At 41.8% G+C, this 27163-nt stretch overlaps 1 protein-coding gene across 1 annotated transcript in view; it reads right to left on the reverse strand.

The window, feature by feature from the left end:
- cux1b (cut-like homeobox 1b) overlaps positions 1–27157 on the reverse strand; it is a 46929-nt gene extending 19772 nt beyond the window's left edge. Inside the window, exons 1-8 of the mRNA XM_055166921.1 lie at positions 27112–27157; positions 12589–12699; positions 9133–9180; positions 5665–5743; positions 3241–3378; positions 1999–2122; positions 604–680; positions 433–499 (exon numbers count right to left, since the gene is read on the reverse strand). Of these exons, the coding sequence (XP_055022896.1) occupies positions 433–499; positions 604–680; positions 1999–2122; positions 3241–3378; positions 5665–5743; positions 9133–9180; positions 12589–12699; positions 27112–27153 (686 nt within the window). The 5' untranslated portion in view covers positions 27154–27157. The remainder of the gene's footprint in view (positions 1–432; positions 500–603; positions 681–1998; positions 2123–3240; positions 3379–5664; positions 5744–9132; positions 9181–12588; positions 12700–27111) is intronic.
- Between the last annotated feature and the right edge of the window lie 6 nt (positions 27158–27163).

The raw sequence follows: 27163 nt of genomic DNA on the forward strand, positions 1-27163 counted from the left end.
AATCAGAGTTGCTTTAACCAAGTAAATGTGCAATTATATTTGCCATTTATCTGGTTTAAAAAAAAAAGGGAGAAAGGACAAATATAGATCCACTTTTACCTAGTCAGAGCAACCATGTACCAGCTAAAGTGGAAGTAAATGGATGAATGGATTTGTCCTGATTTTTCATGCTTTACCAGTGTGCAGGTCTGATTTTCTTAAAAGAACAATCTTAAAAGAATAACCTTTAAGGGATTTATTAGGCATTGTAATCACAGAGCCCTGGATTCATTTACGCCGCTTAACCTCCCTGTTTCTCTATTGAGTAGTGAGTGCTTTTAGGCCCGTGTTTTTACTGTGCTGGGGTTTGGTCATGACTATGTATTATGAAAGACTAGTAGTTAGGAAAAGAGGGCCCTTCTTAAGCACCATGCAGTATGGTGAAATACATACTTTGCAGTGGATTCCTCATCATACTTTGTCTTCAAATCAAAGAGTTCGGCCTGAGTTGTTTCAAGTGCTGTAGAGGAAAAAATAAACACCACCATAAAAAGTCAAAATAACAGTTGATTCAATGTAATGTCTTTTGTGAACAACAGTTAAATTGAAAGGAGAGGGCGTTACCTGTCTGCAGGGACTGGACCTTATGTTCTGCCTCCTCCAACCTTGATGACATGGAGTCCTGGCTCTCCTGAAATTTCCTATACAGTAATGAAGTCACAGATTGTTAATCAGTGAATCTTGGACATAACATTTGTGACAAATTCAACTTTACTATAATTTTCCCACCATTTCTGAAGTGTTTTTCCCACTAAAATCCTCCCAACACAACCCACTCCTCATTAAGCAGCCCTATTAGGCAGGAATGTCTGGCCACTGGGGCACACTGCACCCAGGGGGGAGAGAGAGAGAGCAAAGACTGAGTAGGGAGGGGGGAGGGGTGACACAAACCACAAGGATAAAATATATTCATTCTTACCATATAAAAAGTTAGGCTCTGTAGAGAAATTGCCACTGCGTGTAAAAACATCAATAATCTAGCACAAAGACGGTCTTTATGGCATTCTTTGATGCCCCCCTTCTCCGCCAATCTGTCTCTCCTGTCATCTCTATTTTTTTGCCCTCTACTTCATCCTTTCATCTCTCCCTCTCCCTCCTTCCCTTGCTCCTTGCAGGATAAATGCATCTGAGGTGCCATCCATTTACTGCCCCTCTCAGACACAGGAAGTCAGCTCTCGGCAGACAGGAAGAAGCCTATAAAACACTGACGTACAGGAAATACAGTTGGACAATTGATCTTCAACTGTATATCTAAAAGCGGGAATGAACTCAACATGGCAAACAAAGTGATCAACTAGAAGAAATGTTAACAAATCTGATCTAATCCTTTATGAATCAGTTAATCATATAGGAATTTCATCTTTATTAAAAATATGTGCGTAATGTACAACATAAGGTTTAAAACACTGTATGTATTAAAGACCTGGAAAGCAGTATAATAATTAGTAATAATAATAATAATAATAATAAGTAATAAAAATAATTAATCAGAAATAATCACTGTAACAACCTGAAGTACTAGATTCATAGTATTTCTACCCCTTTCCACCATATACTATCCTGTCAAGCTTAATAAGACCAAAACATAACTATTTTATTGTTAAATTATTACCTCAAGGTAATAATATAAATTATATATATATATATATATATATATATATATATATATATATATATATATATATATATATATATATATATATATATATATATATATATATATATATATATATATATATATATAATACACACATATATGCATATATACACACATACATACATACATACATACACACACACTGCCAAAGGTTTATCTGTGTTATTGAAACATCCCATGCAAAAAAGGATCAGAGTTTGGACTTGGATCGACCAATACCAAACATCAAAAGATGAGATCAGTGGCTGTAAGTGGTATGAAAAAACAAACAATAAAAGTAAGTTACAGTAAAGTGCACCCACCTCTCTTTTTCTGCATAGTCGTTGTGTAGTTGCAACTGTTTTTCCTGGGCCAGATTCTCTGCTTGATTTTTTAGTGACTGCTCATATTCACGGATTTTCTCCTTCAAATTTTTTATTGTGACTTCTGCAAAATAAAATTCAAAAATTATAATGCATTCATGTGTATCTATATATCAAGTGAATCTAAATACCATAATTGGAAATATAGTAATAAAAGCCCCTGTCAGCACAGACCACATGACTGCAGTCTAATCTTCATAGTAATATCTCTAAAGGTATATAAGCTGTATTCATTAGCACTACATTAACTGTGTAACCCCATAACCTGCTGATGGCTGAACACTGTATACAGAGGCCTGAAATAAATCCAGTACATAACTGGGGTAATAAATAGGCCTTGATATGTGTGTGTGAGTTTCCCAGTGAAATGTATAAGTGAGTGAGACAATGATAAAGAGCAAGGCTGCCTGCTGCCTTTGACTGAGGGCTCTTAGCACTAGCTGTGTGTGTGTATGTGCATGTGATTTAAACTCCAGTCTCACCACCATGACACATAATCAATAGAGGAGAGTCCCCTCAGAGCCCTCTTACCCCTTAACTGCTTAACTGAACTTTAAACATTTAGGTTGCGGGGATCAATGGCCTCTGCACTTTTACCGTGTGTGTGTGCATGCGTGTGCATGTGTGCGGGTCGGTGCGCGTGTGTTTAACAGGAGTGGGAGTTCCAGTGTGTTTTGGGGTTTAAATATCCCCCATCTATTGAGGCGGGAAGGAGGGATAAAGGATGAGGGAACAGGAAAATCAATGGTAGAATGGAACCCTGCCGCTATCGAGCTGTTCCAATTAACTCTCGCGGAGGAAAGGGGGATTCCAAAACATTCCCTGCTCCCTCACTCACACCTCCTCCTTTTTGAAACAAAATTACACCACTTTTTATTGCTGCTTCTCACTCATCTCGCCTCTTTTGTCAGTTTTTCCATCTTTCTTATACCCGGAGGTAGCCTGTCGTCTTTTATTCATGAAACTGTACCTCTTCCCCCTGAAATCTATTTAAAATGTAAAACCTTGTACATTTTGTGTTTGTAAATAATTGATTGACCATTCGCCTCTTTTTAGTAGAGGAATTCATACAAACTGAATACAAGCTTTGATAAAATAACATATTATGTAGATCTGATTATAAAATGAACATTTATGTCCAAATTTTATATGTCATGTGTATAACGCGTTTCTTCTTCTAACCTTGGTTCTTGACTTCTGCAAACTCTTTGTTGTAGTCCTCCAGTGTCTCTCGGAGTTTGCTGTTCTCTGTCTCAATGTCGTGCATCCTCTGGAGCTTCAGCTGCAGCTGCTGAGCCAGCTCCAGCACAGGTAGAGGATCTGCCACACAAACACACTGCATTAACAATGGTCAAAGCACATAACACAAAACACAGCCGCACACCACTGAAGCTCACTGGGAATAACAGTGTCCAAGCCCCTGTGAGAGCCGCATTTGCCCTGGTGAAATGTCCTTCAGTGAGGCCATGAATCTAACAAGTCCAGGAGCAGTGTACTGAGGACAACCCTGGCCTATGATCTCCCTGTGGAATCCAGCAGCGCAAGGACCAAAGATATCACAAATATGGCCTGCTATAAGGATAACAACTGTTACAGCACAAACTGAAACAATATCAGCTCTTAATCAGGCTAACTGTCGCCGTCTCTGTGAACTGGTTCCACTGCAAATACAGTTTGTACTATGTTCACAATTGACTGATTAGTACAAGAGAACTAAGAACTCCCACACTGTTTACTGCACACAAAAAGGAAGGTCACAGTTAGTTCTCACGCACTGTATCACACAACTTTATCCATTAATTCTATTGAACAATACACATCATGCTTTGTATCATCAGACTATTGTCAGGGAGCCAGATAAACCTCTTAGGCTGTAATGGAAAAACAAAGAGCTGACTGCTGACAAAGCAGAAATATGAAAACACACCTGTAGCTAGGCTCAGATGAGACGACTCTGATCAACTGTTGACAGTGATGCAGATTAGTAAAAACAAGAGACAACCACATGTGGACAACGCAGCGCCATGTGGAGTAGCAAAAGGTAAACAAGAAATTAAAGAAAGAGAAAATTTACACAAAAACAACTTTCAGAAGATATTTCACCAAAGTCTGTGTGAACACACAGCGGGGTTAACTGTCACTGTGATGAAGAGAGCCCTGTCAGTCAGGCCAATCACATCTGATTGGTGCTCATGGGTGGCAGACTGGTGACAGGCAGCCAAGAGACGCGGGCGACGCTCATCAGCATGCCAGCTAAAAGAGCAGTTTGTGTGTGTTTGTGCGTGTTGTCGAGATAAGAGGAACTGACAGCTTACAGCTGGGGGTAAGGACTGTACGTGTGTGTGCGCCCATGTCTGACGCAGTTAGATATCTTAACTATGCTAATGAGAGATCAGCACAGAACGATTGGGGAATTTCATGCTGATTTTGTGCTGTCAAGGTGACACAGCATGCAGAGCTATGCGCTCTCAGAATCACACATGCCCTTCTCACACTTTACACAGTCTGATACAAGTAAAACATCAAGGCACAACTGTACGCCTTGAATTTGGTCTCCTATCGGCCTTGGCGCCCTTGAAAATCAACTTTCTCTGTTATCAAACATTCGTCCTTCTCATAGACTCCCTCCAAATCAACTGTACAGTCTGTTAAAAGCAGTTTGACTTAAGGGCCACTGGTGCTGAACACTCTCGCCAGACACCTTTAATCTAAAGCAGAGCACATTAGTCTGACTAACCAGGCCTTCAGCTGATAGAAGACAGAACAAAACACACTGTTTCCTCTTTCAAGACTGCTGCATTAGTCAGGCTGCTCTGTGTCTGCGTGCGTATGTGCATCAAGCATTACATCATTGTCTCGCTGCAAGTTAAGAATAGCCCCGTCAGGGCTGCCGCTGACTTATTGGGAGCAGTACAATCCAAAGATATTACTGTAGGTCTATCCATGTGGGAATATGATGACCTCCTTACGCTATAGATGAACTCAACTCCTCTCCCATTCCTACATGTACAGCCCCTCTAGGATTCCGGCACTGCTGAAGATTTGGAGCCAGCCCCAGTGTGTGCTGTGTGTGTCCCTGCTCGGTTTTTGCATCCTGAACCTGACTATTCATAAATGATCTTTGGAACACTCAATCGTGGTTGTACTTGTCAACTGTATCAGAAGCCACCTTCTGCTAAGATCCACTAAAGGCAACTCTGGTGGGAATAAGATCTCGTGGGGAAACATTAAGGTGTTACACATGCTTGAATGCTCAGGGACTAGCACTAGAGGGGCAGTGTCAGAGTTGGGCTCCTTTGCTATGGGGGCTGTCTGCAGTGAGCATAACGGTATGAAGGTGTATCATGGAACACATTTATTTTAGTAAATAAATTGCTGGATAATAACATTTTTGGTTTAGCTATTATGAGTGATTGCTGTTGTTGGCTAAACATGTCACATCCAACCCAGTGCACACTATGCTGTTATGTTCCTAGTTTTAATTAATACAGAAGACAGTATGTATTAATTAATTAGTTAAAATTATTAGTACTAACGCATACATCTGGCTTAGTTTAAGAGTACAAAGAAAATGGAACCAAACTCGATTATATTATAGTCAATTACCTGGGACATCAATTATTTTTTTGTAGACGTTCAAGAAGGCGGCCTCTGCTTCTTTACTCCTCTTACTCAAGGCATCGATCTGTAAAAAGAAAAATAACATCAGGCATCAATACAAACTATAAGCAGGTCATTCATTAGTATAGCCAGCGAGTGGTCTGCATATCTGTCTCTCCTCACTATGTGGTGGTATGTTGCATGCTATCAGGGGATGTCTTGACGGTAGCCACGTTGGTGTTTCCTTCCCGTAAAGTCAGTTCAGCTGTTCAACTGATGAGTGATGCATTTGGTTTGCTCCGTACACGTCCGCTTGTCTATCCGAGACTAAAAGTGTCCAAGTCCCTCTGTTAGTGTGGACTGTGTGTGCGTGCCACGGTGTGTGTATGCATTTCCCCTCCAGCACGCTGACATCATTAAACAGCTGGCTCAGTCTTTCCAGCCACAGCGGGGGCAGATTATTCAGTCAGCTCTTAGCGGCAATACAGCGCAGATCCATTACTGATGCAGCCATTAACACAAGGGGCCACTGCGTGCGTTCCATCACCGATATTATTGAAATGGACAGGCATTAGAACGGATCCATAAGAGATTAATTATGAAATCATACTGGGAGAACTTTTACCGCGTCAGCACTGTCTACAGCAGCCACTGTCACACTTAAACATGAGGCGCAGACAGAGTAGGCGAAAAGACATCTGAAATCGAGTTGAAATTGAGGGAAGCAGATGCCAAATAAAGACATTCAGATGGTGCTACTGTACTGGGCAGAGCTACAGCTGACTCTTCTGGCTCGCGCACACAGACTAAACAGGCCTGTGCTTCTGTTCCAACTCCTCCAGCACGTTCGACTGGGAGAGTGAGGACAAAAGCCTGTACAAGTCCAAATATAAAGTCTTCACATTCCCAGCCAAGCCAGTAGTGCAGTTGATGGGTGGTTTAGGGGTTCTTGCCACTGTAAACAGAGCAGGCTACATGTAATACTGCCTGGGCTCCTATGGGAACCTAATAAATCTCCTCACATGGCTTTGATTCATCTGCAGTTTTTTAGCCGCAAAACATCTGGACTCGTCTATGCTGGTGCCAGCTCCCCTCCCGCTATCCCCCATTTTATTCCTCTATGTCTTTATACAAGTTCTCCCTCTTGTCACTTCCCTGTTCTGACTCAATCTTTTTCTGGGACCGTCTCTCTCACATGTATCTCAGTCACACGTGCACATATTTTTCCAGCATGCGCACAGACAAAACTGTACTACCCCTTTCTTATATTATATCATGCAACATTGTGCCCTGCTATTTAACCTGCCATGCTAAATGACATTGAACAATCACAATCCTTAACTAGAGGCCACTAATCGGAGATTACTGAATCTAAGTACTAATGCCCCACTCACAGAACATTAAAACCTATTCTGCAAAGATATCATTTGTGTATTTTCATAAAGTGACTATCTAGCACTTGGATATCTTTGCAATCTCACAAATCAACTGAAAAGTAATGAAGGAAGCCAGCTGCATGACTCTACAATGACTGGGCCAAGGTCAGTGGTACAGCAGCTTTATATAGTCCAACATGGGAGGCAGGAAATAGATGTTTAATGTAGGACACACCCTACAGTTAGAGGCAGGTTAACTGGAGGACCAGAGCCATTAGAAAAGACCACCCAGGATTCGCAAATACAAGGCCGCTGTTTCTAACTTCAGATCTTTTTACCAATCCCAATGACATCTGCTCTACACCCTTTCAACGGAGCAAGAAAAACAAATGAAGTGATACAAACGATATAGCCAGTATCAGAAGGTTACCGGTGAGAAGTGCTTGCAATTGCAAAAGGTTTCCCTGACACATCCACACACAAACGCACACGCACGTACGTCAGCACCTTCGCCACCATCACTCAGCACCGCCTCGGCCCCGTATCTGAGCCGCCGCGTGTGAAGGGCATCGGGCTGACCTGTTCTATGTGTGTGTGGCCCCAGTGGAGTCAGATAAGGGGTGGCTATGGGAAGCACACACTGAAGCATTGGATAATGGAAAAGCTTATCTGATCGATGGACCAACAAGGAACAGCGCAACATACACACAAACACGCTTAGACGCACAACCAGAACCTGTTTACCAAACTTGAGCTTTGTGGAAAAACTACAGTCACCGGTAATAATTATAACCACAGGGCATGCACCTTTCAGTGACAAAGATTAAACAGAAAATCAGCTGCTCCCATTAGTCAGGAAAAAAACTTTGACTTTATTGTTGTGGTACTGTCCATATTCATTTGGACAGGATTTGAGCTTCAGGGTGAAAGGCAAAAGGAGGAGTAAGTCCAACGAGAAGATCCAATGTTACTGATGCTGTCTTGTCCTTGATCAAAGGGATGGAGAGTAAGCAAACAAAGGCAGGCTAAAATTACACATTCTCAGAGCTCCTCGTGTTGTGGCATGCAAGCACAGAATAGTCGACTGATTGATGGGCTGCTCCAAGACTGGCGCGGGTGTAAGGTATTATCTCAATAATCATAAGATAATGTCTTTCTCAGTTCCGCGACCACCCACTTTGCGTCTCCATGTATTCTGGTGTGCACACAGTCGAGGTGTGTCAACACGCGGATGGTGGAAACAGCTGACAAAGCCCCAATTATATTGCTGCCGTTTCTATTCTCTAAATAGACTCTGGATGATCAGCAGAACATGGTAGAACCACTATAAATTACAGCATTTTTACATAACCACTGGCTGTGGTCGCTGCTCTAACACAAGAATATTGAGAATAACTGAGTGTTAAACTGAGCGGTTTTAAGGCCAGTAGCCACGCGGCCTTGTCAGAAACTGTTGGGTTGATGTTGTGTGTTTCGATGAGGAGCACAAATTCTGTTAGGCTAAGTGTCCACCCACTCCAACCCCAAATATTGCCCCAGCCTCAGCGCTAACTTAAATATGGGAGTGAACTGGAAAGGCATGACTGCCAAAAAAGGAGGAGCCATGATGGAAGTAGGCCAAAATGATAGAGGAGATGGGAATAACAGCAGGACTACTATATCGTGCTTAAAGTAGTCATCTACTACACAACTTTAAGAACTTTTGAAAGTATGTAAATATGTAAATAAATGTACAAGAATGGCAAAAATGCTGCTGAATCACTACTATAACAGAATCCAAGTCAAAGACAGTTTAAAGCATCTAGAGAGTTGAGTGGCCAGAGAAAAGCTTTTGTGGGGCCTTGTTGCAGGATGCAATTTAAACACATCCTCGGGCTACAGGACTTCATGAATAGGACAGAAAATCAAGAGCAGAGTGAAGAAAAGAGTGAGGAAAAGGGGGAAATGAGATCGTGGCAGAAGAAAGGATGATCACAAGAACAGGAAAGATGACGGAGGAAGCTATGGCTGCCTGGTCATTGATTAGTAAATACTGAAAACGCACTAGATAATATGTTCATCTCTCACAAGATACATTAACTTTGAAAAATGGACTCACCTCTCCCTGGAAGCTCTTCAGTAATGGTGCAACCTGTTTCCGTAAATCCTGTAAAATATAAATAAAACACATCACAATCAGGCCTTTAAAGAGTTATGGTACAGCTGTGTTGCCCTGATCACTTGATCACATTGATTATATGGACAATGAGACAATCATGGCCAGTGAGCGTCTGGTGCATAATGAGCTTGAGTGGGAGGGTGCAGTTTTTAGCCTCAAGTTTCTTTGTGGACTCTTTTTCATAAGAACAGGTGCTGCACCACCTGGGCCACCCAGAGGCATCTCCAGTGCGTGTGAGCCACAGAATAGGCTTGCACTTACTGCAGAGGACATAAGGGCACCAAACTCTTTTACCAAGTAAATGCTTTACATCCTGCCTGTCCCACTGCATGACTTTCCAGTACAGGTCAGTGGTTTGAGATTAGATAGCCAGTCGAGTATGTATCAAGGGAACATGCAAATCACCATGCTGTTAGCTGAGACTACATCCCTGACAAACTGAACTGAAATGCACAGTAACATTACAGGCAAACAGAACATTCTGTACACGAACATCTGATTTGCACTTTGTGGACTCACCAAAGTGCCTAAAGATGTGGGGTTAAGACAGATCTATCAGAAAAGACTTCTGCACCTAAAAGACTTTTCTCAAAATGAGCTAGGACAGAGTCTGCACTTCCCCAAGACAGGCCCAGACAGGCTACTTGTCTGGGCTGAGGACAGGTCGTGACCCCCGTGACCCTAGTCTATTGTTAACTCATCAGGGGTCACCAGAGCTGTTTGTCTGGGCCAATTCAATATTCCCCCACCAGGATAATGACCTACACTTGGAATGGCCCATCCCCCTCTGCTTTCTCACACAGCAACGTGAACAAAACCCAAGCAGGCAGACAAACCTATCAGTTATGATCACATGAACAGGGGCTGGGTGATTTGGGGCAAATATCTAATTGTAACTTTACTGTTAAGCACTGCAATAGCAATTTATTTGTGATTTATATTTTAGTTTACATTTTAAACATATCCAGGTCCATTAACTTTTGAGAGAAGACTGGAATATGAACTGCTAAACTAATTATAGAGATCTGAACTATAGATGATTTTTCTTAACATACAGAAGAGACTATGTTATAAGCAAACAACTGCAATCTTTGAGATTTGTCATTTACAACTATTCAGATGTATTGGGTTCAGTTTCCTTTTTATAAGCGCCATTTTGAGGACTTTTCATCATTCAAAAGATAAAATATTTAGTTTTGAATCTTCATCACTTTCAAATCTATGTGTACATTTATTCTGCAGCCGTAACATTAATACTTTAACTGTAAAATTAACAACAATTCTCCAAAATATATCAATTTATTTAAATGAACAACAAGGTAAGGAATACCTAACAAAGTTGTTCTTAATGTTCACATTTACTGGCAAGATACAAGTTGTGGAGTCAGTGATAAGATTGGTCAACATTCAAATCAGATGCAGAGGCATGCCACTATTCTGGTTCCAGCTCCTCGCCTATCAACCCTTAGGTCCACTCTTCAGAGCTCCACCCACTTGCCCCCACTGCTCCCAAGATTTATGAGCATATAACATAACAATGCACACAGAAACTATGGTCAGTCTGGCTGTGTGTTGTGTGTGTGAGTGTTTGTGTGTGTGTGTGTGTGTATATGTGTGTGTGCAGAGGGGAGTGAAGGGGCCAGCAGCAGGAGATGGATGGCTGGTGTGTAAGCTGCCGGCAGACAGCAGACAGGCCAGCCCGAGGAATCCTCCTGGGAGTATGGAACTCCCATTCGCTGTCTGTCTGGCCTGCAGCTAAACACAAATGTGTGTATGTGCATGCATGTGCACACACCAAGTTGTTTTACTACCACTGCCTCTGGCTAGCAATCTTTGGGACATTTTACAGCCATTCCCACCCTTGCCTTTATAACGGCATAGCCCGGGAGTCCTTACTTACGAAAAATAAATTAAGATGTGGATGAATAATTGAGTAAACTTAGGAAGCACGGCAAGATGCAGTCTCAAAAAATTCAACAGTGTGTCAGAGCTGATGAATTATGAAAACTTTGTTTTCACGCTGCATTTCTTTGCACTACTTTAAAAATGCTACAAAAGCGTGTGTGTGTGCCACCACGTGCGTTATTATGCAGACCATGAGTGCGGTTCACGCCGAGTACAGCTCAGCAGACTAGACACAGTCAACGTGGGCCAGTCTCCTGGTTGTTGAATAATGGATCAGAGACGGACTCCCGCTCAGCTTAATGCAGTCTGATCTGATGTGACTGTGATCTCCACTGACTGGTGCGGACCACAGAGAGCTGACAGCCCGCACTACAGGCTGGTCACCCACACACCAAGAAACACCAAACGCACTTTCTGCAAATGCACTACAGAGCATTTATAATCAAGTGCTGGCCATCACAGACACAAGCATTAACAGGCAAAGTACTGAATGTCAATAGCCTTCCAATTGTACAGTGTTTGTTGGGGATTCCTATTGAGCCTGTTACAGGCCTGTAATGAATCCTGTCGTTCGTCTGACCGGGCTCAGATTCCTCCTCCACATACCAGAGAGATGCCAGGGGCCACACAGACGCCAGACGAGCCGCCCTAAATCACAGCCTTGTTACACTGATGAATGTGTGTGTCCTCTCCTCTGATCCAGCCTATCTGCTCTAAGCATGACGCACTCCATGTATATGTGCACCTTCATATCTTTGTCTGTGTCCATCCCTGTTCACATATGTAACTAATGAAATCATAATCAGGTATTCTGCTATGCAGTACACTGCTCAACCTTAGTGTGATAGCACAGAGTCACAATCTGCACCCTTTGGTAGCCTCTATAATAAGCCTACTGTCAAGTCCATTGAGGGTTGACAATTTTCTATACACTGTCTACTCCTTTCATACATTATTCATAGCACCATCAATAATTCACCATGGTGACATTACCAATAATAACACAACAATACTTTGTTTTTGCAGTGTGGTTGAAAATATGTTGCCTTGGTAACAGAGATGAAACAAATATTCCCATGAGGAGTGCTGGGAACACAGGAACAGGGCAGAATTCCCTCCTGATCCCACTTAGTAATGTTGTCACACACTTTTTTTCCCTCTCGCTGGGCTCTGCTGCTCACTGTCTGTCTTTCTCCAGCTCACGCACACACAAAAGGGCCGCACTTTCTGCACGCATAAAAAACTAGGTCAGATAATACAAACTCCTGAGGGGTTTTCTGTTTTGTCTCTTTAGGATTTCAGGGAAACTAATGGAGGGACTATTTTTGGGAACCAAGCTCGCATCTCTGCGCCGTCTCCTCCTCCCCTGCTTTCTGAGTAAATTATCACTCCTACATTTATGATGTAGAGAGGAGCCGTGAACGCTGAGGCCCTCTCTGGGAACACAAAGCACTGTTGGATTCACATTAGTGTGGCTTTTGCTGGACTCACCTCTGGTGTGTTCTTTTTGAAGTCGCGGCTCAGATCAATTAGTTTCTTCCGGGACTGTTCACTCTCATCTTGTCTGTTGGCAAGCTGTGTGGCGGTGGCGTCTAGTTCTTTCTGTAACACAACAAGCACTTCAGCTTACAATTTGAACATATTAACATGTGTTACTTATGTCACCCTATCAAATTCTAGTGTTCCAGTTTTACATGATTATTGACACCATTCACTTTCATTCACACTGTCATATAGAGCCCCACATCTTCTAGTATGTGTTCAAGTTTATAAAATCATACATACTGAATGATAAAATTAATGACACATAAACAAATGGGTTAACTTTTTGGAAAATAAAATTATGTATTGTTGCCGTCTCAAACAATAAATATTTTTTAGTTGTTATAAATTATACTGTAACCTGTAAACTATTGATTAACCAGCATTCGTCCCAGCCCTAGTTACTCATATACACAACATCTGTTCAAGGGCAACTATCTATTTGATTGAAAAACAATGAATACTGTTTTTTCAAGTTTTAGTGGAAAAATAAGCCTTTTTGTCTCCCTGACCAGTGAAAAATTGTTAAGCATCGGAGGTCTGACCAAAACAATAACATTTGTCAAAGAAATCCCCTCTGCACCAGCTGTTAGCTACCAGTGCAAAAAACATCTGAGCCTGGCAACATGTCAGTTAAGTCCCCAAACAAAAGAATACAGCTCCATGTGCACACAGTGAGTGTATGTTAAAACCAGCCCTTCCCCTGAACAATGACAGCACAATTATCAAAAACAACAGCGTCGTCAGGGCTGAGGCAGGGCCCACGTCTATTCGTACACTCTTTCTTTGTTATTAATAGTTATTTATGGGACTGGTTCCAGATGATGCGCCAAGTGCTGACATTAACAAGGCGTTCAGGCCCTGTAAAGATTGTATCTCTGTGCTGAGTGTTGTTGGATTATGTTTCTGTTGGATTCTTGCCCTCTGTCATGCTCGCTCCTTTCCCCCCTCTCATTTTTCCATTCACTTCACAGATGATTCAACTCCCTCATTCACACAGCTATCCCATCTTCTGTGTTTAAACCCCCTCCCACCCCTCGCCCCCCTCTTGTACACCTCCTGTGAGGCCGCCCACCCCAGAGAGTGATTAAACGCTGCTGAAGGGCCGTTATGCTAACTAACACACTAATCATTTAATACACACATTACCACAGGGGCCCTTGTGGCTCAGTCTGCTGACAAGGTCCCAAAAGTACTCTCACAGAGCCCACCGCCCCACACCAGCTCGCACCAAAAAATACACTCCACTGTGATCAAGAGCTAATTAGACAACTTTACCCATCAGCGTTAAGTTTAATACCAAGACTGTCTCTGATCTTGTTTTATTCACAACCATTTTAAAAATCCAGTTAAACACGGTTAACTGTCTGCTTGTTTGTTTCTTTAAATAGGAGCTCAAAAAGACAGAAGCAAAACTGCTCTCTTGCTTTTCTGCCATCTTGGTCTCAGTGCCCAGGAAGCCGTTGATGTAGCAGCCTGTGTGCCCATGGCCATGGAGCAGCTGCACTGTGTGTTAGTGAACTCGAGCGTGCGCACAACGTTGTACAAAGGCCAATAAAAAAGAGGAACCTAATAAATTTTAATCATGTGAAATTAATTGTCAAAAAGAATATGCTCCAGTTGGCAAATTTGAGTGTATTTTTATCAGTTTAGGTACAGGAGCAAAAATGACTCAAACAGTCCCATAATGATATATAATTTTTAAAAGAATATACGAATATGCTATTATAAACACATTCCACGGCTAATATCTTATTCAAGTTAAACATATTTATCAAAGGCTTCTGCTAATGCTCCATAAATGTTTTAACGCATTTTCAGTTTTTGGATTGGTTCTTCCAGGTCAGTGATTTGAGCTGGCAAAGACTCAGAACGTGTACTTTGCGAACTAGAAATGCAATAATTTTCAAACATACAATAACAAAAGATAAAAATCTGTACATAATAATCTATTGATTTTTGAACAAATAACTACATTGTCATAACTAGATTGTAATGTCACTGGACATTAAAAGCTGCTTATTACATCATTGACCCACAGTCATAAATAAAGCGTCTCTTGTATTACGTATTTCTCACAGTTTAAGTCACCGCTGCCTCTTAAAAATGTTGGACCTGTAAGCCTACTTGGCAATATAGATTCAAAGTGATTAATAAGCTGTTTCTGTGTAAAACTAAAACAAATCGAAAAATAACATCCTCTGGGAGGTCATGGGCCAATCCCAGATGACCTTGATTCTGACCAATCCCGTTCCAATAATACACCCAAAAAAACTCACTGCTGGGCCAAATGAAAACATCACAAATGAAAGGATTGATTCAATGCCAGTGAGCGAGTAATTATGGGCATGATCTTCTGCTTAAAAGACCCTCAGAGTCAGGCGGGTTTTTGACTATGCAGCAAAGTGGGGCCCACATCAGCAGACACAGGCAGACTTTACACTCGTCCTGCTGATAGAGCGGAACATCCAAACGTGCACAGTCTCCCTGCTGTACGGTGCCTCACGCATGAAACGCAAACGCCGTTGTACACATACAGACTGCTTTAAACAGGAAATATAATACAAGTATTAAGCCATCATTGTCTTTGTTGAATGTCGTATATGTTTTTTTTGATGGCAGCAACAAATATTACTATATGTAGTGTGTCACTTGTGTATGGGCTGGGAATCACCGGGTGTCTCACAATTCTATACGATACATGGCCCATGATACATTATTATCAATATATCTAAAAATCGATATATTGCAAATGATATAGTGCTCTTTTTTAAGAACCAAATAATTTTAGCAACAGCATTTCTTTGATAAACACTACTTGTGCAAAGTTAATATGAAATACATCTTTTTTAATCATCAAAATATAAATGTCAATATATCAACTGTATTCCATAAACAGGTTTCCTTTCACTAATTAAGCAATAAAACTGTAGTACAGTCACAAAAAAAATTGCTAAAAGATACCAAAAATACTCTTGGCAATATAATCGATATAGAAGGCCACAATATCAATACTGTATCACCAAATTCAGTATCACGTTATATCAATATTTCAATATTGAGAAAGAAATTATGTGTTGACTAAGCTTAAAAGAATGTTTAAACTGCTAAAACACTGGTTAGGAGTACGTGTGGGCACATTACTTTGTCGAGTTCTCAGAAACTTCCCACCATCTGCCATACTACAGGGAATTATAGGCCATTATGTTTGACCGTCATGACTGACATTGTGATAGGCTGGTAAGCTTTGCAAATTAACAAGCTCAGCAAGGATTAGGATATGAAATAAATATAGTAAAAAGTATTTAAGACCCTACCAAAGTTGCACTAAAAATTACTTTTAAGGGCCAGAAAGCCTTGCAAGAAATGTCTTAAGGGGAAACAAAATAAAATGAGTTCACCCAAAAAATTCAAAGGGACTCTCTCAAGTTTAGTGATGTTCCTTGTTAGGGCAACACTAGTGATTTTAGCTGAGGATGAAGTGGTGAGTTCAGGGGAGCATTAAGCGGCCCATAATGTGTGATTGCTGTAACAGCCCTGCTTGGCTTGGCTGGACTGGCCCACAGCAGCGGTCCCTGTCCTGGTTCATTTGGTCGTCTGGTCAGCTGTAAAGACGATTGGAACAGATTGCCAACACTCCCTAGAGAGACTTCAGCAGTGACTTGGCCAAGTAGCCTGCCTCACACTGCTCTGCACGCGTGTACTCTCACATGAGTGCACTGTCGACCGCCACTGTAAGTTTGGAAGCCCAGTTTTTCCACATTCTTTCAGCTGTTTAGTGGAAGAAGCGTGCTACATGTTTACCCGGCAGAGTTTGGCACAGTCAGCTCTGTTAGTGCGCGAAGGAGAAGTTGAGCCAGATAAAGTGAGCATTTCTCTATGCGACCACTGTTTTAATAAACAGTGATATTGGTCACAGCTAAACAAATCCTATTAACAGTGGCTATCCCAACAAAATGTATTTGTATGTTTGTGCGTCATAATGAATCAGCTCGTGTGCCGGCAGAGAGACCTTCTATCAGACTAATTCACTCTAATTACTCTAATGAGCCACAGGTGACGATACAGACAGATTAATTAAATGGGAGGCACCAATCAGGCATGTCTGATTATGCCAATCATATCCACTACACACTAAATGAGATAACAGGAGACAGACGCACTTTAATTGAGATATCAAAACTACATGAAATTCCTCCTGCCCTCACGCTTCAGTGATGCCCAGACAGATAGGCTGCTGGAATGACAACAAAGTTATTGTTATGTACACAGTATGAAGCTGATCTGCTGCTGTGAGGAACGCACAGAGAGAGGGACACACAGACCACAAAAGCAGAGGGAACAGAAAGATGTTTTGGATGTGCTAATTCACATTTATAACTGGTTTACACCATTGTCTAATGAAGAACAACACTTGAATTTGAGCCAAGCGGCAAATCCATGAGATGGTCAAAACAGATTCATTTACAGTGTTATGTTAACAGAATATTAGTCACACTTCATAAGAGGCACAGTTAAAACAGTCTACATCCAGAGAAGGGCAGACTCATCATAGACACATTGTAGGTGTTTCACAGTTAGTTTGTCCTGCCACTGGAGTCACTAATCTTCCCTTTTATCTCGACAAGTCTGAAGCTGTTATGTGGTTTTGATAGTAAACAGTAGAGGCGTCTGGAAAGATGTCTTATCTGAAATCTATGAGGCCTGCCTTTTGACTCCCCCTCACAGCTCCTCCTCTTTGGATGTGGCTCTTCTGTTCTACATGCCCGCCCGCCTTTGGGATGGGGGTGGAGTCATGGGGGGGGACTGCTCAGTGAGCAGGCACAGCGCATTTGCTCCAGCGACACGGTACATGCTCACAGATCACAGTAACACCCCCTCAAACACAGCTCCACAGCGGTGCAGATAAGACACGAGCATCCCAGATGCTGTCTGCTTCTTACCTGACATCGCACGGTGCAATGTGTCACAAATGTGCCAGCCGCTTGCTCAAACCACAGCCAGTTTGAAGATGCTATTTGTATCTTTCTGGATCTCTGCTTTGCCAAGTGAAGTAGAAGCCACAAACTTTTCTTCACCACAATAGTATCAGGAGCTCAATACTAGTGCATACATACACGTTTGGGTCTTGGGTGGGGGTCAGGAACAGCTCTTCTCAGTCTAACAACATGCTAGTGCTCCCTGAGCATTTTGCTCCAGATCTATATCTACCAACAGCACAGGAGCTGTCAGGGCTCACCTCACCGCCACTGACGCAAGCCTGGATCAAAAACAGCCTTTTACACTGCAGCCTTGTTCTTATTGATCCATGTTTCTCTGCTGAGAGACTGGTTGTTGTTTTATCTCCCCAACATCCAAGCGTTAAGTCTCCTGAAGCTTACTGTGAGCTAGTCATTATTTTGCCCAACATAGTGTCTGACAATGAGTATTAGAGGCATGGTCTGAGCCTAAACTCCAGTCTAATGAGACTAAGGTGGTTTCAAGCATCCGGGCAGTGAAGCCCACTTGCTCGTATTTTACACAGTTTGAATGTAGCTGGAGGCCCATGTCACAAAGGGTGAGTGGTGTGGAGTGTGCATTGGGAGGCGAGGGCAATATGGCGATATGCTTGAGTGTAATGCATTGGCGAAAGGGCAAGATTTTTCATCCGTGCGTTTACAGGGTGGAACGGCTAGGATATTGAGATCTGAGATAGGATCAGAGGGTAGTGAGCTGTTTCGGCTACGATAAAGGCCACGCATTACAAACAGCGCACAGACAGAGCGAGTGCGAAGGGGAGAAGCAGAGAGGGGGAGAGTATCACACCTCTCATCCCTGAATTAATGCCTCCATTCTGCCAGGAAGCCATTCGGTGCCAGTGAGAGGAGATTGGGGAGGGGATGAGTGCACAGATATGGACTAAAAAATGGAAACTGCGATCACGCGCTGGGGCGATAGGGATTAATCAAGTCTTGGGAAAGGTAGGGCTCTCTGGGACTGATGCACCAGACCAGTGCCAACTAAGAACAACAGACATCCAATTATAGTTAACAGGACCTCAAACACACATTACTGGTCGATACAATAATGCCTATAGTATGTATGTAGTGCTAATATGTTTTATAGCAATGTCTAACATGAAGTTTTACTTGGGGAAAGTTATGACCCTTCACAATAGTGCAGTGTTGAAAATCTGTTGATTCAGTTAAGATTTGATCTCAATTCTCGGCCCTATCTGATTTGCTGTAATTTAGTTAGACTTTTGTGTTCTTGGCAACGTTACATTCCAGCTATATTTGCCAGTATTTCACTCATGTGCCTTTGCTACACAAAGTTAATGCCCTGCATGACTCCTTTTACCTCTCCAAGTTTAATTTAGACCCATTTATGTATTGTTCCCAGTAATTTTCTGATGTCTGATAATTGCCACACCCTAAAAAAAGCAATGCAATTTGAATGCAAAGATTAGAAACTTTTAAAAGTCTATATCTACGTGTCCATCTCAAATGTATCTCCATGATCTATCTAAGTTCAATACATCCTGGCGCCTAGTGACTGATGCTGTCACTTTTGTGTTGTGTCTCTCTCTGAGTGAGTTTGACACCCGTGGTCTATACAATCAACGTCAAACAAGTTTCTCCTGGGGCCAAGTCTGACGCAGCCTTTATGAGCAAGACTGTTCTGTTCCAGTGGTTGGACTTTTAAGGGGAAAGACAGAGAAATGTGGTGAGACAGAGAGAATAAGCATAGCTAATCCTTAAAGTAATGACAGAATAATTAGCTTGCACTAGACTAAGTAATGGCTCGTAATTGTATCATTTATTCTGTGTAGAAAGAATTTGATATACAGCTTTACACAATGAAGGAAGAGCAGCTCGGTGGGAAGTGGGATGGAGCATGTGTAAGCGCTCGGGCTCTTTCTATTGATTGATCCAAACATCAAACGAACCACTAGAGTAATGGCGGGAGTGAAGGACAGCTAAAAGCTATTTGGAGCCTTCACTGCATAAAAGACTTGACCTGTTCCACACAGCCTACATATCAAAACCATCAAACAGCAATCAATAGACCAAAGCGGTCAACTCAACAAACCGTCACCCTACTAAAACATCAAACCCTGGGCCCGAGCGTCAGATGATAGGCTACACTCAGCTTATCCATTACCATCAGATAAAGAGGAGATAAAACACACAGCCTAATCCTTTCATGTGTCGTGACAGCCACAGCGGCCTCCGAGGCATTCCTTCAGTCTGGCTCTCAGATACTTTTATGGCGGAAGGCAGCCATTGAGCCTGCCAGCCAACCCTGTTCTGGTCTGTTTGTCTTATTTCACAGTTTACACGCTGTTTTATAGGTACTTATTATGGTTGCCATGGTGATGCCATACGTTTTACAGTCTCGTGGTCTGAGGGCAGAGTGTATAAAAATGAAACAACACACAAACAGATGAACGCAAAGGCTCACAAGCACACTCCTGCTGTGGAAAGGTCTGGTCCCTCTGCCTCACTTTTTATCACACACTCAGAGCCTATCTCCAGTTTGTGAAACATGGAGGGGCCAGCTCCAAATTGTCTGTTCTCATTCCACATCTGGAGCTGATCAGAGGGGCTCCTGAAGCCCAGGCCTCTGGGCCTATTAATAACCATAGTGCTGAACTTCGGGTCAGACAGCAGTCAGCGGATGAGTCTGTGTCTACTAAACACTAGGCCCTTCCCCCTTCCTCTAGAGGACAACTCTCACTTTTAAACACACTTCAGTTTAGCCCTGCGCATTGAGTTTCAGTCTTTTACAAGGCCTTCTCCAAGAGGTACCAGCAGTAACACAACAAGGCAATAAACAATACCACTGGGAAAGATATTATGGGAAAAGATGATGGAAGAAAAAAAAACTTATTGAGGGTAACTGTATGAAAGTTATTTGACCATTCTGTACGTGGTCAAAAACACAGGTCATTGTTAATAAATCTAAAAATAATGGGTTATAATCTTATTTTATGTTAATGTTATTTTTGGTGCCTGAGACATATTACAATGCTCAGGCTTATTCCTGCATCTTCCTTTGTAACACAAACACACACAGAAGTTCAAGTTCAAGGAGGCGTCCGAGGCAGCGCAGATGGTAAAGTCATCATGGGCTGAACTGGTCAGACAGGGTAGGTCACAGCAGGGTCACCGGGGTCACACCACCTTTGAACTGGGTCTCTGGTCTGACAGCTGCTCAGGTCAGAGGTCAGGGAGAGTTTAAGGTCCTGTCTGAGAATGGCCAATGAATTAACAAATACTCAGTGTGGTTACATTTTCCAAATTTTCACAAGTTTAAATAAAAGACCTAACTGGAAAAAAAAAAGTTCTTAAGATTTAGGGACTTTTCACAATACTTGACGATTTCGACAATATCTTGCCTAATTAGCATAATAATATATATATTTTTTATAAGATTTTCTAAACAACTAACTATAGTGAGCCAAGTTAATGCTCAATACTTGCAAGCTGTAAGTTCTGCCCACCTTTATCCAGGTCACACGTACACCTGCGAGTTTTAGCTATAGTTGAATCATCATAATCAGAGGTAGTTTTCTGCTGAGCCCAGGCTGCAGTCTGCGTTATTTTTAGAGGGCTGACACAGACGCACACCGTCCATTTACTATGCAGGCTGCCTGTGCGACCATCACAGCCTCGGCCTCATTCAAAGCACCAAAACGGGCAGGAGCTCAACATAAACACAGTAAAGGTGTGGACACTTGTAGAAATGAAGTAAGCTTGAACCGAGAGCTATTATAATGTCATTACTATGAAATTAGACTGCTTATAATAGAAGGGGTGGGTGAACAAACCAAACACAAAACAAAAAAGGTAATGTCTGAAGAGGCAATAGAGGCACTGACCAGGAGAAATTATTGGTGATTGCAAAAATAAATGTTGCTGTACTTTAGAATGGACTGGGGAAAAATATATAAATTGAGTGTAGAGCTGGAGGCTAAAGGGTGAAAGCTATTCCCATTTGATATGACTGATGGAGTTAGCCATAAGACCAGCTATGGATCCAGCAACAGAAGGCATGACTGACATTGGAAATTACACAGTCTGTGCTATTAGCAGATAGCAAGACATATCATAATTCAATCTGTACACCATCAAAGTGCACCAATATCATAATTCAATACGTAGAACCATTAGCCAGTGGCACACCAATATCATAATTCAACCCTCAGGCCATCGGCTTTTGCCAATATCATAACTCAATACTTGAGCCATTTAAGACACACCAATAGGCCTATTAGAATTCAATACTTATGGTCAATGATCTAACGCGACACCGATACTGAAGTCATGGGTTGATATGGGATAAGTACATGAGCATCCTCAGGACTTATTTAGCCTAGACTGATAGCACAGTACGATAAACAGCACTAAAATTAGGTGGATCAAGTGCTTTACCAATAGCTTGGCCACACAAGAGCTGACCCCAACTTGGTAGCACACTAAAGTCAAACCTGTCAGAAAGAATCAGCTATACTGGTCCGTCTACAGTTGTTCTGAATTATCACATTGTAGAACCAGATGGTAACGGGACTCCAGCATTTTCAGGTCAACTGCCTCCGTTTACATTTCCATGTTGTTAACATCTTGTTTAACATCTAAAGTCACAAGACATAAAATTCTTGGTCAAGAAGTTATTTGCAAAGTTCTGATTGATCAAGTGTTTTAACTAAGTACAGTTGAGTGATTATGGCCAAAAAATAAAATCGCAATCTTTTTGCACATAATGGATGATTACGATTTTAATCTATTTTAATTAAAGTCAGAGCAAGGACAGCTGTTTTTTCAAACAGTGGAGGCTCCATAATCTATTATTCAAGAAATTGTAAACTGCCTTAAAACCAGTCGTTCAAACTGATTTGATTAATTGCTCAGCCCTACCTTAAGGTTGTAATTCTCAACACAACTCTCATATTCCTCCTAACTAAGCATTCAAGTCACAACACAGGTCTGAGAAATAAATAGATATGTGACATTAAGAATAAAAATACAGCATGCAAAAAACGAGTTACGTAATAAAGCATTCTGTCAAGCACAAACCTTATGTTCACTCTTAAGTCACAATATCAAATTTTAATGTTACAATAAGTGTTAAAAAAGATCACAATTTAATGATTATTCAGAATTACTGACACCATGACCATGAATCTTACTTTTCTTTCATTCCCAGTATTTAATTACATCTCTATTTCTTTAGTATACAACTAGCTTTATGAAACTAAACTCCTAAAAGCAGCCATCTCAAATAAGTACTGTACAATTAGTATTACTTTTTTGTAACATTGAATTGAAAAACGTTTTTGTTTCTGAAATTGTCTATTTTTATTTGTTATGATTCTTACAATTACATTTTGACCCGATTATTGCTATCCCTGCTTTCAAGCGACAAGAGAAGAAAAACCCTGAAGTTTGCTATAACACACTCAGTTCAGTCTTCTGTATTCTGTTAGCAAGAGATTAGATTTGCTGGGTAATACCATTGCCATTATTAATAGTCAAAGTTATCTATGGACAACAGAATACAATTTTGCCCAGGACCAAGAGGACTTGTCTTCAGAACATTAGGCAACAGGAAAAATGTGAAAACTTTTAATATCATAGGCACGTCTTCATAGTTACTCGTGCAATAGTCAAGTTTGTGCTTGCTCACCGAGGTGTCCGGCCAGTAGGGCCTGTGGTCTCTGTGCTGGAATACAGAGCAGTAGAATAATGGATGCTTGTGTCATGAGATACACTGAAACTCTATGATGCTGGAGGTGAGAGAGACTCCAAGTGGGTCTGTAAATAATGCCTGCCACTTGAAAATAGGTCTCTGGAAACTGCCCCCTAAGCTCTTGTTGCTGGTTCTGGGGAAGTTGTATTTCTAGTAGTGGAGCCTAGCAGCTTATGACAGTCAGATGGAAAAGCATTAACACAATACAGCAAGATTTGGATTTAAGGTTCACAATGAGATTTTTATTAATTTATGTTTTTTTTTGTTTTTTTAGATGGCTTTATAAGTGAGGCAAGGGGGGTGTCTACAGCACTCCCTTTGTGTTAATCATATTCTTTTTAGCAACCATCAAAACAACATTATTGGTCTGTAAATTTGTTTCAAGGTTTTGTAATATAATATATAATATTATGTAATAATAACAATAATAACAACAATAATAATAATATGTGGGTGTGTCTACGATACTTGATGACTGTGGATCCAAAACTTCTTTTATGTATTGAATTACACAAATACAGTTTGGGACATTCCCAAAATAAGTGACTGATAAGATGTTGTAAGACTTTTATAGTTAGACTGAAGTTACGCATCAAGTCATGCAGTGCGTCTCCTCCCCATGAAAACACTCACACCAGGTAGAGACCAGAGGGACAAAGGCCAGGCCGCAGTGGAGCGAGGCTATACCAAAGACCTGACATGCACTCGTCCTTCACTCTGACTCATGCTTAGTCGCCCGCCACCCACCGACATAGTCAAACCTCAGTCCCAATGCCAGGTTTTGTCACTGGGCAGAGAAGCAGTTGGCTACAGTAAAAGCATGACGTGATGCCCCTTCCTCTGTGCTCCCCCAGCCTGTGCAGCAACAGAGAAGTAAAAATATCCCACCAGTGAGTTCAGACAACCAGCTCATAAATTAACACTAAAACTCCTGCAGACAACAGTGGGCCAGTCGCTGAGAGATTTAAACCACTCAGGTTGCCACCGACCACAGCGCCGAGATCAGCTTACAAAACCTTTTCCTAAATTTACCCATTAGGACCAGAAGGTGCTCTATCCATTTTCCTTTAAGTCACTATTAAGCTGACCACTAACATAGTGAGATATTCTTTTCTAAAATGGCTCTAGGGCGCTTTGTTGAAGGAAATGTTATGAGGTGAGATGCAGACAGAGGCCTACATTAGGCATAACAGAATGGTCTGTTCCTCTTTCTTAGCTAGCTTACACAAACATATAAAGTGTAAGCTTGGGCTCATCTCTTATTAAGGTTGCAGTAATGAAGAGCAATCTCTTGTCGGTCTCAAGTAGAAACACTATGTTCCAGCTAACTGCTCGACTGGGTCAAAAAAGAAGAAAAAACAACAGGAGAGAAGAGTGATGATCCCCTTAAAAGAAAGTCAGCTCTGTAATGGACGAACAGGGATTACAGACGTTAAAACCTTCTGCATCTGTAATTCACTGTCACCCTGCCATCATCTCTGAATCACTGATCCATTTTGCAAGTGTGCAAGACCTTGCTAAAAGCATCTCTGTTGCGGCCATTTGTGTTTGTCCTAATGGGGGAGAAGGAGTGAAAAACACACATGAAGACAAGTTAACATCTTGTGGTGCAGTTTCAAAGCTCTCTCTGTCCCGTAACAACCACCAAGCTAGTTACAGCAAATGGGACGGGGTGATCAAATAGGATTTTAATGAACATCAGTCGGGAGAGTCAGAGAAATAGAAGCAAAGACTGGTGCCTTAAAGCTACTGGCTTCTAGATTAGTTTGTATTTTTGACATTGTCAGAAAAGACACATTAAATATTCCATCACTGGAGCCTACAAAGCAAAAAAAAAACAAAAAACAGAGAGAGAGTTACAGCCACTGTCCATTTAATTAGAAAGAGGTGCAAAAGAGTGGAATCAGCTGACAAGGCGGAGTGTAGACCACAATCATATCATATGAGCACCAAATTATCGTCAAAGAAAGGATGAGAAAGAATGAGTTTCTCTCTGTAGGCTTTCCTCTGGAGCCTCTCAGTGGGAGGGAGAGTAAATAAGATGTCATCAATAATAGACAGTGAATGTTCTGAGCACTTCGGCACACACACACACACCAGCTCGGGCTGATTCTATCCTGCAGACAGGCCTGCCAACCGCCAGCCTTTTTGCACACGCTCAGATTCACTGTCCTGACTAATCGCTTGTGATAGGGGCCTTTGCCGTAATTACCCAGGGCCTTATCACAAACTTATGCGATGCATTTTTCATGTCCCTGGCTGCTGGCGGTGCCTTTACTGTCCATGCTGGCAGTCAATCTACAGGGGGAAAAAAGACTGATCTCAGACAAATTCACACACACATGCGCAGAGCGACCAGTTCAAACGGGGAGAAATGGGTGAATGCAGGGTGAAGGGCCAGAGAAGAGTGGAGAAAAATGTCCGGGAGGGGGAGGTGAGAAAGATTGGGGAAGGGGGGTATGAAGGGGGTGGAAGATAGATAGTGAGCAAAGAAAGGAGAGAGCAGTCTTAGTATTTTTTTTACATAATGCATGACCAGAGAGGCACGAGTAGGAGGACCAAATAGGATCAAATAAATAGAAGAAGTGAAGCCTTGATGATGTGGCATAAGTGCAACACAAAGCCCGCTGGGAAGACTTGCTCACTGTCCTTTTGTCTACCCAGTCAAAGGGGCATCATGACCTAAATAAAAGTTTAAATCCCAAGCATGTATAATTTAGAAAATACTGTATGAACAATTGGGCTCTGCTGCATAATGAAATCGTATGTTAATGACAACGCACTGGCCCACAAATAATCATAAATTGTAATTTGTAATTCAGCAATGCACGTTAAATGCCACGGGAAACACAGTCCCATTGTCTACATGTCTTGTGATAGGTCAAACACGCTCCTAATATACACAAGGCTATATTCACTCGCACTGAATGGGCCCAATATTATTCATACTCTGTGCTTTAGGAAGGTGTACGTCAAATTGTTGATAAGTTTGAGACGGTAAAAATGTAGTAAATTACATTAAAGATGACGATCAATATACTATTTTACTTTTTCAACCAATTATGTAGCTACGTCTTACAATGCGTCCCGTCGGCGTTCAAAGACGTGGCAATGACCGTAAAAACATCGTAAAGGAAGCCAGGCGACCGCTTTCATCAATTAACAATCGCAAACTGCTCCAACATAAAGTGTCTCAAAACGCTTAGCCGATAATGTTGCTAATGTTTCTATTCTCCCCTTACTTAAACCAACAATTTGGCAGTAAAAAGGCAGTAAAAACCCCAACAGAGCGCAGTTGTGTGTCTGCGCTTGTCACCACAGCGCCACCGTAAATGAGTCGCACTTATTTTTCCCCCAAATTATCCTTCCTTCCAGCGGCTAAAGCGTCGGGCTAACTACGGTAGGCTACTCGCTTTACTGAAAGTTGAAGAGCACGCAATAAACATACAAAGTCGGAAGGTTTAGCCAAAAGCCCTGATGTTTTGTTTTTATTTCAGCGCATCCCCACCGCGTCGCTCCGGCTTGCCCAGTTGCAGTGTCCGATCGATGTAGAATTGAACAAAGAGGATCAATTTCTGATCAGCGAGAGAGCCACTTTCATCAATGTGAGGAAGAGGTCTTGAAATCTCTTCCGAAACAGCAACGCCACGGCCACCGAATACCCACGAAACGCAGCCTCCAAAAGAGACTAAACGAGTGGAGCGCCATAGGTAAACCGATTTAAAAAGAGGTTACACTGACCTGTAGTTGTTGTAAGTCAAAGCGCTTCCAATATTGAAACATCGATCCTGCA

This window comes from Boleophthalmus pectinirostris, unplaced genomic scaffold (assembly GCF_026225935.1).
Source record: "Boleophthalmus pectinirostris isolate CB_2022bp ecotype Guang Dong unplaced genomic scaffold, ASM2622593v1 HiC_scaffold_9, whole genome shotgun sequence".
Lineage (NCBI taxonomy): Eukaryota > Metazoa > Chordata > Actinopteri > Gobiiformes > Gobiidae > Boleophthalmus > Boleophthalmus pectinirostris.